The sequence below is a fragment of the Melitaea cinxia genome, chromosome Z (genome assembly GCF_905220565.1).
Source record: "Melitaea cinxia chromosome Z, ilMelCinx1.1, whole genome shotgun sequence".
Lineage (NCBI taxonomy): Eukaryota > Metazoa > Arthropoda > Insecta > Lepidoptera > Nymphalidae > Melitaea > Melitaea cinxia.
Window position 1 is genome coordinate 11159809 of NC_059424.1, and position 12608 is coordinate 11172416.

A 12608-nucleotide genomic window follows, 5' to 3' on the forward strand; every position below is an offset into this window, starting at 1 on the left:
TGATTAAGCTTCCTTTATAGGTAAGGACAGACTATTTCATAATTTAATAGTCTGAACAGTAAAAGACTGACCAAAGTACTTGGACTTATATACGGGTAGCTCAGCATAAGTGTTCTAGGTGATCTTAATTCTGAAATATCGCTGAGATATGTAAATTTTTCTTGTAAATAAGAAAGAGAATTTGGAATTTAAATAGCACAGTACAACAGAGAATGACTATGTAGATTCCGGCGAGAACGTATAGGAAGCCACTTGAGCTTGGTACGAAATTCGGAAACATGGTCAAACTTGCGTAGTCAAAACATGAACCGTATGTCAAAAATTTGAACTCAAGCTTATTAAATTGATCCTCTATCGATTAGAGAAGAGAGTTTTCCAACACAATTTTGGTTGGGATTGGCAGAAAGGATTTAAGGGGACGTAACAAACTCAATGCTGCAAGTTTTTCTTTTTTTTTTTGCTAATTGCTTTAAATTACCCGACCATGACAGCGTTTTGTCTAAGTGAATGCCGAGATCTCTGACAGTGGAGCAGTAAGGCAAGTACCATTATAGATAATAGATGGTAAATTGTTTACTTTTACAATCATTCCTGGACTACTTATAACAAAGACTTCCGATTTATTAAGGTTTATGCTAAGGTTTCATATCGCTTGCTCTATTCAAATTTTTTTCCAAGGTCCATATTGATTATATTGATTACGCATACAATAACCTCAGTGTAGAATGACGGTAAATTTGAATATCGTCTGCATACATACATGTGGAAGTAAGAAGAAACACAGTGAGTAGTGAATTAATGAAAATTGAAAAAGCAAAGGAGACCAAACACCGCCATGAGAGACCCCAGATTGGACGTCGCACCATGAGGAGAAAGCCTCATCAAGACATGCGTTGTCGACACCCTCTGAAGTAACTCAGGAGCCAATCTGTCACCGATGAAGATATGTTGAAGGAACGCAACACACTCAGTAGTAGACATAGATTAAATAGAAGAGGATATAAAAAACACAAACAATGAACAAACTATATTATAAATACTAGCTGACCCCGCAAACGTTGTTTTGCCATATATGTTATAAACACCCTTAATCCCCCCCCCCCCTTATAACTTAGGGGTATGAAAAATAGATGTTGGCCGATTCTCAGACCTACCCGATATGCCCAAAAAATTTTATTAAAATCGGTCGAGCCGTTTCGAAGGAGTTCAATGTTTAACACCATGACACGAGAATTTTATATATTAGAAGATATAATATATATATTTTACTTTTTTTCTCTAAATATTCTCAATTTACTTATTTTTTTATAATTACTACCTCTTCTTTCACAATAAAAATATTTTACAGCATAATCTATGTTATAGTAATAGAAATCAATATTTAATTTTTGTAAAAGTAAGCTGTTTAAAGTAACAAATTTTTGTAAATAATCTTAGTTTTTTTATTTTTTATTTTAGTAAATATTTATAATTTAGTAACGTTTTGTAATAGCTTTCTCTTTATTCACAAGAAAAAACAAATCTACAGCGTAATTTGTGTTATAGTTGATTATAGTTGATTATTGTGTTAACTTGTTAGAAGTTATTGCAATCGTCATTTTTTTTTTACGATTTTAACATCAAATGCACAACTTTAAAATAGGTAGAGATTTTTATTTATGTTAGTCACGAAACATTCTCGAAAAAAATATTCGATTTCATCCACATATCTCTCGGGGGAGAGATCCAAGATTTAAACGTTTTTACCACAATAAGTACTTCACTATATTCATTATCATCCTCATCATTTCAGCCTAATACAATCCACTGCTGGATATAGGCCTCCACAAGTTCGCGCCAAAATAATAAATAATAACAATAAACGCTTCAAACTCAACTGATCCCCCAGTAGGATTTTCTACTGTGTTGGGGGTCGGGAAACACACAAAATACACAAACACAACGCCCAGACCACGACTGACATCTATATGGTTGATACAAATGTCTGCGTGAGCGGGAATCGAACCTGCGACCGCCAGCGTAACAGCCAGTGCTATGACCTCTGCGCCAACGCGTCGTCAAATGAAAAAATGGCGCGAACTCGTGTGTTTTGCCCATAGTCACCACTATATTGAGCATCTCAAAACTTGCATGACATAAACTACTTAAATTTCAAATGCCACGTAAATGTACGAGATACATTGCAAGGCAATCGTTGAGTAATTAGATAATAGGTTGTATCCGGGGCGAGGTGGCGATGCCAGCGCGACTCCATCTCGCTCCACCCAGGCGGACGACTGTTCACACGTGGCGGTTTTTTAGCCAGTAGGAGTCTGACATAATCTTCTAGCGCCCCCGCGCCGGAAGGTATCTGTGATGGATTTTCCCCACGTAAAAAAACTTGTATGTTTTTTAATTGACTGAGTATGTTTTTTACGCTGCGCTGTTTGAAAATTTATATTTCCATTTGACCAAGATTAGGACTTTCTACGATTACAAATAAAATTTGTTTTTTCATATCAAGAGTTGTCTTGTCCACATTAATAAGCGCCTGAATGAATGGGAAACGTAATTGCCCCCAAATCTTCAAGGACTATATGCTATTGGGCCGAAAAAAATGAAGCGGGGACGTTCCACCAAGGCAATTTTTTTTTTTTTTTTTATATGTCACTAGGTCGGCAAACAAGCTTACGGCTCACCTGATGGTAAGCGATTACCGTAGCCTATAGACACCTGCAACACCAGAAGCATCGCAAGCGCGTTGCCGACCCAATCCCCAATCCCCCCAGGAATCCACTCTTCACTCCTCCAAAATCTACTCTTACAATTCAAATATATTTATAACAAATAATTGTCAAGCAATTTGTTTGACAATTATATTGTTATTGTTCTTAATTTCATGATAATTAGTACTTTTAAGATAAATATTGTTAGATTTTTGTTTCTATTGTTTGTTGATTACTTAGGAATATTAAGTAAAACTAAGTCAAAGTAGTAAAAGCTAAGTGAATAACGTTACGTTAAATGTCAAAAGACTCTATTGAAAACTGAGATAGTATTTTCTACTAGTATTACATATTAATAATTATTTTTATTGTTACTGAGTGATTTTAATACTTAAAAGGCATGTGCCATTATTAAAACTAAGAGATTTGTACTAATTTTTATTAAATTTCATTATAATTCTTACAAAATTGTGTATTTCATCAGTACTATGTTACCCTCGTCAGTCCCCTGGCAGTCGAATTCAGAAAATTTTAAATATCTCACAATCTAATTTAAAAAGTGACTGGGCCCGATTTGGAACAATATATTCATTAGATCTCAGAAGAAATCTTCAGAAGTTACCCAACTTTTGTATAATCATCCATATATATATATGGGTATATCGGTCACCAAACCACCTGCCCAGCGTGGTGACTATGGGCAAAACACATGAATTCACGTTATTTTTGGCGTAAACTTATGGAGGCCTATGTCCAGCAGTGGACTGTATAGGCTGTAATGATGATATATATATATACGAGTATACACGGTCGAATTGAGTAACCTCCTCCGTTTTTGAAGTCGGTTAAAAAATAGACCTTTCTCACTATTTGTATGCGATTTTATAATTAATTGTTGATTTCAAGGTGTAATAATTAATTAATATTTAGATATTTATTTAAAATAAAATGCTGTTCTATTTAGATAAATAGCATTTTGTTGTTTTAAAAAAATTATGCGATAAGTTTACGGTGCGCTAATTATCATTAGACGTGCGTTCATAAAAAAGTTGTGTATTACAAAAAATAAATGATTAGCTACAAACGTAAATAATAACATTTTCATTTAACTATTTTGCTGGGCAATTAGTATTTTTGATTAGGATTCGTATCAGAATAAAATAATGTCCTTGCACCTTGTGAAGTAATCCATCCCTACTTGAGCCCTTTATATAGTGTCGAACTTCTAGGTCAGCTGATTATAATAGTAAAAAAATCAATTGTTAAAAAACCTCGAGTGCGTCAGATTAATATGCTATACAGACGTTTCATTTGAATGTTCTCGTCGAACTGATCAATCATCATCATCATCATCATCATCATCATCATCATCATCATCATCATCATCATCATCGTCGTCGTCGTCCTCGTCGTCACCACCATCAACATCATCATCATCATCGTCATCATCATCATCATTTCAGCCTATTGCAGTCCACTGCTGGACATAGGCATCACCAAGTTCGCGCCAATAATGGCGTGAACTCATGTGTGTTGCCCGTAGTCACAGGGCTGACTTTGTTTCAGCGAAGACGCTGCTGCCCATCTTCGGCCTGTATATTTCAAAGCCAGCAGTTGGATGGTTATCCAGCCATCGGGCGGCTTTATAAGTTCCAAGGTGGTAGGGGAACTTTGTTATCCCTTAGTCGCCTCTTCACCGACACCCACGGGAAGAGAGAGAGTAGCTATATTCTTTAATGCCGTAGCCACACAGCTTGAACTGATCCATAACCTGACTATTATGTGGAGAATATTCCTTAATCTGAAGATTTGAAAAAAAAAAACAGTGTTCGAAAATAAAAGATATGCTATAAAACTTCAACTTTTTGATAATGTAAATAAAATAATTCAGACTTTCAGTTCAGCCTATTGCTGTCCACTGCTGGACAAAGGCCTCCACAAGTTCGCACCAGACATACCGGTTTTTTCTAATTATAATCTTCACAAACCAATAGGTCCCCAGACGCTCGAGTAAATATCTATTTAGCTATTTGGCCTCCACTACTAATCGTCAAATCAATATAGCACAATACTATAAAAATATTTGTTATTATTAAGCAATCAGAGGTCAATTAGGTAATGCGGCGAGTTATGGGAACATACACCTCATAACATATTTGTATGGTCCCTTAGTAGAGCCGAGAGCGAGACAAATAAACTACAAAGCTTTTATGGAATCAGAAACTTACCCCCCTTGAATCCCGAAACAATATGGCTGCATGATGGGGATCAAGAAAAGCATCAGAGGCGCGATGACGTGCGGTGGGAACGTTTCCAAGGGAAGAGCGACGCTTCTCCGCCTCTTGCGACGCCGCTCGACGTAGATAAGCCCCTGTTAACATAAAATGAAAATTCAATACATAAAAGAACTTTAAAATATTATACTTATCAATAAAAAAAGAAAAAATTGTTAAACAAACATATTTGAAAGTGCTTATTTTAGGATTTACCGATAGAATTATCGTCGCCTTTATGCGTTTATTGAGAAAGGTTATCACAGTAAATGTAAGAACTAATAAGCGTAGTTCAAATGAATGGCTAGAAAATATATATCATTGAAATAATACAACAACGGCATTCATCTAACCTTTGTTTTACACCTGAAACATAACGATATTTTATCGTTTAACTTCACGACTTACTTAAAGACAACCGTAATGTAAAATTAATGCTTCCCCGCTACCTCGTGACTAAATTCGTCTGTTTTTTTTTTTTTTCTTTACCGAAAAAAGTCGACAATAGCTGACGTTTTTCGGTCATTACGACTTTATATACTATTAAAAAATGCATTACTTAGTCTCGAATTTCAGGCTGACGGGTACTTAGTCTAGAAAATCATTCATGCCTGTTTTAATTGCTCAGATTTTACTCTAACATTGAAGTTCCACAATAGCAAATTCACAATAGCACATTCTAAGATAACGTACCCCTACTACGTGACCCGTTCGGGAGGGTTGGGGGGGGGGTCTTTAAAAATACCACCCTTGGTCACAGGGCCAGTCAATAATCTCAAGAAAAATCTCACGCTTTTTTGGGCTAGATCCAAATATGGCTCTTTTTTTACAGACGAACGTGAGCCAGTTTTTTTTTTTACTTTCTGTTAGAAAAAAAAATTTGAATTACTAAGTAAAAACTCGAGGAGAGAGGGGTCTTAGCAAATACGGGTATCAACAAGTACTATACTGCGGGTGGTCACCAAGAGGGTGAAGGGGATTAAAAAATTGTAACAACGGGTCACGTAGTATGGGTAAGTTCCCTAATGTACTTTTTCTTCTAGCTCATTTTTTGTTTCACTAATATCTAGATAAACATTTAAGACAGCTCCAAATCTAAAATGAACCTTAATGGTGATGATTATGAATAATGATTAATACTAAATAAACTTTCATTTGGAAATTATCGCGAATGTATAAGCATTATTATATGTGTACTTTATAATATTTGGTATTGTTTGGTTACTACGTATGGTCTTGCTGAATTATTGGATGCTATTTATTGGTTGCTGCCGCTGTCGTTCGCATGGTACCCGAGGTGGCTACTGAAAATCAGCGTGTGAAATTTAGGGATCTTACTATGGTCCTCATATTTCCACAAGTGCTGAGTGGCCATCCTTTTTGTGACGGTGCACTGCTGTACAGGTGTAAATAACTTTGGTAGATGAATTTTGTTGCATTTTTTTTTTATTATTATTACTCTTTTCGCTTTATTTTTTATTTTAATTTTTTTTTTTTTATTTGATAAAATTTTACTTTTCTTATTTTAAATCAAATATTTAAATTTTTAGTTACATTTTTACTTAATTTTGACTTTTTTTTTCTTTTTACTTTTTTAATGTATTTGTGCTCTCATTGTGTTTGTTGTATGTCTGTAAGCAGTGTATGTGTCTCAAATAAATGACTTTCTTTCTTTCTTCTTTCTTCTTTCATTTTCAATTAACACTCAATCTTTGTCTGATCATCGTTTAGCTGTATTAAATATAATGTAACTCGGTTGATAAAAATTCACATCACATTTCGTTTCGATGGGTTTGTTCAATTAAAGGTTAAGCGTTCAATTAACGGTTATCTGAACCAGCAAGATATAAAGTTATATGGTTGGACTATAGAATAGAATGGAGGTAGAAACATGAAATTCCGTGGGTCAAAATGAAATTATACTTTTGATGTACATTCTTTACGCAAAGCCAGTACAATGAAGAGGAACAGATATTTACATTCACACGGCTTTACAAGGAATTCGCTTAAGAAGTCCAAGAATTTTCTGAATATTATCACTAAGGTAAACCAAAAACAAGTATTGAATAAGGGACATAAGAATTAAAATCGCAATGTATATATGTGTATGTTCGTGATTTAATAGTTTAACAGTTTGTTCGCTTCGCTTCGCTTCAGCCTGTAATATCCCACTGCTGGGCATAGGCCTCTTTCCCCATGTAGGAGAAGGATCAGAGCTTAATCCACCACGTTGCTCCAATGCGGGTTGGCGGATATATTCCCTACTATGAGTAACGATCACTATCAGCTGTACATGATAACAACCGGGACCGACGAATAAAGTGACATATATACAACTATAAACTTAATACAGACATACATAATTATATATCTATGGTTGGTATTGATTTATTTATTTATAAAAAATTATCTACACTAATAATATAAAGCTGAACAGTTTGTTTGTTAAAATGCGCTAATCTCGGGAACTACTGATTCGAATGAAAAAAATATTTGTGTTCAACATTCACTAAGGAAGGCTATAGACTATTTTCTCAAATTAATTCATTTGAAACCACAGGTACCGCTAGTTAGTAAATACATTGCACAAAGGTCAGTCTTAAAGCGATACAGCCTTAGCTATACCATACCTATATCTACCTCTATCTACCTTAGCCATAACTATTATTTTTTACAAAGGTAATTCTTCTAGAATAACGATAATGACAAACTTTTGCGTTTGTTTTAACAAAAAATGCGTAAATGTTTAGATGAAACGATTGTTGTATTGTATTATAATTTGTTTTTAATTAGGTGTTACAAACTTTTTTTCGTTCGCTAGTACAAAAGATATCCAATAAAAAAATCCATAAAAAATACAATCAACGCCGACGTTCTCTACCCGACGGAACTGCGAAATATTCGCTGTGCTTTCTCATTCTATAGATGTTTATTTAATTTTTGTTTTTTGCAAATCTTTTTATATTAGTTTCAACAAACATATCTGTACAAATAGATAAAATTGAAGTGTCTGTTTACAATATTAATAGCCACTTTTCACTAAAGCATATGGATACTGGAACTGCATATGGATGTACACTACACGGTACATAGGTATACCAAAATAACATTTTTTACAATTTTTGTCTCTCTGTCTGTTTGTTCCGTCTAATCTCTAAAATAGTTGGACCGATTTCGACGGGACTTTCACTAGCAGATAGCTGATGTAGTAAGGAATAACTTAGGCTATTTTTGTTATAGTAATTTATTAATTTTATATCTCTGCGAACTGAACAATAACTTTTTTGTTAAATTCTACACGGACGAAGTCGCAGGCACAGCTAGTACTGCAATATAAAATAAATAAATTAACTGTCGACAATAATATAAAACTTACTGTTTTAATATAAAAACGACATAGACATCTAAACGGACGTATAAAAAGAGTGTTTGGTGTCGAAATTAACTCGTAACACTATAAAGAAAAGACATGGGTCTTTTGTCGAATCAATTACCGAAACGATGTGCTAGCAATAAGCTGTAAAAATTCACGGAAATAATTGGGCAGTATATTACACAAGAATTATTGCCTGCAGCGTAGGTTATTAAAGAATTAAATGAACACAGTTGATGATAACAGTCCTAATTAGATTAAGGCTATTTAAACGGTAATTCAATTATTTTTCTGTATCTTTTGTCTACTTAACAAAAATATTTCCTTAATAACGGGATAAGTTTATTTTCAATCCTTGACTAAATAACATAATTTTGCGAGTTATCAATTTACTACTCTATTAGGTACATTATATATCACTATTTATAAGTGTATATGTGTCAAACTATTTTTATAGTATATGGCGGCTGAGATCTCAGGGTCGTTTAATTCACCCACCCGCATCCACTTTTGACAACTCATACAGTCTAGCTAAATTGCTCATATTCCAAGGGACATGTCTGCAAGTAGGTACCTACTGTATATAATGCTCGGAGTTATATTTGTTTTAGTTCAGTCTGTACTGACTACTGGTGTGTGATCAAATGTGATACAAAACCGTGGATTATAAAATATATATATAAGAATATTTTTAAGACAAATTTGTCTTTCTTAATTTTTAATATTATCTTCTAATATTTAATATTATCTATACCAATAAAAAAATTTGGAGTGTCTGTTTGTAATACTAAAATAATCGCTTTTTACTAAATGCATATGGATGTATATACGGTACATATACCATTAAAATAACATTTTTTAAGTTAATTACAATTTTCTTTGAAGAACCTATAAAACTTATTTGAAGTATATCGATATCTCCATCATACAGTATTTTTTACTTCAGTTAGGCACCATTTGCGGAATTCCTAGCAGGCAGATTAATTACTCCGACTTCTTAAAGTAATTATCGTCATATTTTAATCGATTCGTTGAAGGCTAACAAATAATTTATCAATTATAATAATATAATTATTATACACCCAACTTTTCCTCATGAAGCAATCTGTCTATTAGTGAAAACCGCATTAAAATACTTCTCTAATTTCGAGTTTATCGCAGACAGACGTAGCGAGTAACTTTGTTTTATACTTTGCAATTGATAACAATTTGAATATTTATTAATATTTCATATTCATTGATGGAAACAATCAGAAATTTCTAATTAAGAACACAGATAATATCCAAAACTGGCGATCGTGCGACGTTTTGAATTGTCATGTATGTATTTAATAAAATTATAACATTGACAAATATACGATAATATCTGCAGCGATAAAATGACTGATTAATGTGAAATTAAAGTTATTTATATATTCTTAAGGTTTGATATAATGGATATGCACTGCAAGTACGCATAAAATATCATCATCAATCAATATCATATCACATACGATCACATATTGTAATGAAAAAAAAAGACTCTTTGTAATGAATAGTATTCATGTATTCGTAATGTTTTACTTGATTCTAATAAAATTAAAACAACGAACAAAGAATGGAGACTATTTATTTTACATTAACAGTTCGAAAGTCTGTACTTTGTACTATTAGAATTCATTGAATCAGTTGGATAAATTATAGCTTTGCTGTTTGAATCAACATATTTCCAAATGATAACAAGTTTCGACACATCTCTGTCAAACACCTTTTAACGTTTATTCAAGGTTTTAAACGTCAGTTACAAAAAGGTCAAAAAAGTAAATGATTTACTTTAAGACCAAACTCTTTTTTTATAATCACTGTGATGAGTTTATTTTCCTGAATTGCTATTACAGCCTTCGCCGTTAGGGAAAAAATTTTAAACGTAACGTTTACTTAAGTCAACTCTAGCAAACGAATCCCTAACCTAGTAAATTATTTATCTATATAGACACGTCTATATTATCTATATAGACGTTTCTGTAAGCGTAATAGATCACGTTCCATGTAAATAAAATCCTACCCCATTTTTAAATTAGACTTTGCTTAAATAGACGTGCTACTTTAATAGACTCGTTCCGCATGATACCTTTCGTGAGCTCGTAAGCACGGCTATAATTAACAATTAAAAGCATCCTACGCGAAAAGAATTCGTTTACATATGCGGTTCTTTAATTGTGTGCGGCAATTAGTATTAATATTTCACTTTATTGACGTTTTTAGGGCTAAGAAAATAGTTTTGAACGGTTATGCAGAAGCACGTTGCCAGAGAAGTTGATATATTAAGACCAAGTTAAATTTAAAAAGGGGCTATGACTTTTTTCACGTGAAACGTAATCTTCAACACCTACAGAAACCCCCATTTTAAGGAACGCAATTAGGAATCAAACATCCTATATACAAGAATGAATAAGGTACATTTTATTTGGCATTCAATATATGTAAATACCGCCATAGTTTAAATTTGTATCTTTAAATTAAGTTTATAAATTAATAATATTCATAATAAAAATAGGTTAACTTGCTTGGTCGCGTTTTAACGTTCAAATTAACATCGTTACGTGTCGTTTTTTTCTTTTTTTTTGTATTTCGTGCATGTAAGAGTAATTATGTTTTCAATTTTTGATAAATAAAATCGACGGAATTGACGAATTTTATTAGTATATATATATTGTAATTAAATATATTACATATGTATATTTAAACCAAAGAAAACATCTAAAAAAGAACTCAATAATACCGGAAATGGCCATTACATGAAACATACGGAAAAGAAAACAATAATCATTTCTAAAAAGCAAATATGTACATACACTAAGCGGTAATTCAATGCGAAATAATTTAAAATAAGCTTTTATAAGCAGCTTTCTTCACAGTTCACTATACATATTTTTGAAAATTTAAAATAAAGCAACTGTAGAAAAATATTAAAAACGGAAAAGACGTAGACGTTTTTTTTATCATTACTTGCCTACACGGATTTATATTCAAAAGACGCAGTACGTGAGGCTAAACAAATATGACCTTAGACGTTAAAATAGGAAATGATGTGTAAGACATTCATTACCTTCTAACACTGTTGTTTATTAATTAATTCTTATATAAACAAGATCATTCCATAAATAGATATGTACAGCATGAAATGTAAATTACCTTCTTTTAGTATTGTTTCAAATATTTGGTACGTCGCTTCGCAATCCTCAAGTACGGATCTCCGCAAGCCCTTATTTATGTGATCGCCATCTAATGACTTTGAACGTGAACGAAATTCCTCTTTGGGATTCGTTCGGTCAGTGTTTGTAGCGGGAACAGCGCATGACCCTCGACGACCTTCACCTGATTCGTGACGCCAGTGCCCCACTTTCTTACTAAACGTTCGAATTATCTCCTGTATCGAATGGTGTTTGTGCCTATTCCCGCTTGCACTAGATCCCGAGCCTCTTCTTTCCGTGGGAGAAGACTGATCTTTGCAAATATTTACACTCTCTGTCAACTTCTGGGCGAAACTTTTATTATCAAAGCGAGTTTTAAAAGGTGTATGAGACAATTTTGTGTTACTTATTTCGCCATATTTCTCACATTTACTATATTCATTCTCTTGAATATCATCCATGACTTCATTATAAAGAGGCGACATGAAATAACGATAATCTTGTCGAGGTGCGTGGTAGGCGTTTGTAGTTGTCTGGTATCGTTCCTCATCGGTTCGTCTCGTTTTGGGGTCGAAACTATGCGGGTGGTAATGAAGGGGGGATGGTGACCCGTGTCCCTCTGTAACATCTCGAAAATAAATAGAAGAATACGGATGTCTATCTCGAGGACTAGGTGTCGTATCCATTGGACTACCGCGGAAACTTCTATGTGCACAACAACCTCGTCGATTGATAGGAATTGCCTTTGATGAAGTCTCATTATTGACAGATGAATGAGAGTCTATTGAGCTTAGTGTAGAACACCAACTGTCGTCCTTCGCTATAGAAGCTGTAGATTCCCTTGACTGGTATTTGTGGAGAAAATGAGTTATTCCATGCATCTTTATAGTCACTTTTCACTTAACTGACATATATTTAGTCAAATACTGGATTGTGTTGATCGAATCTTAATAAATTTAATTGTGACACGTTATATACCATTAAGGTAGACAACATTATCATCTATTTTTATTTATTGTACAATAGTTTTATTATTGACGACATATAAAATATCATATCTTTATGACTTTTTTTTTAAATCAAT

General features: G+C 33.4%; 1 protein-coding gene across 1 annotated transcript in view; it reads right to left on the reverse strand.

Moving 5' to 3' along the window:
- Positions 1–12405, reverse strand: part of LOC123669042 (5'-AMP-activated protein kinase subunit gamma-3-like) — a 59754-nt gene extending 47349 nt beyond the window's left edge. Inside the window, exons 1-2 of the mRNA XM_045602706.1 lie at positions 11526–12405; positions 4934–5076 (exon numbers count right to left, since the gene is read on the reverse strand). Coding sequence (XP_045458662.1) covers positions 4934–5076; positions 11526–12405 — 1023 coding nt within the window. The remainder of the gene's footprint in view (positions 1–4933; positions 5077–11525) is intronic.
- Between the last annotated feature and the right edge of the window lie 203 nt (positions 12406–12608).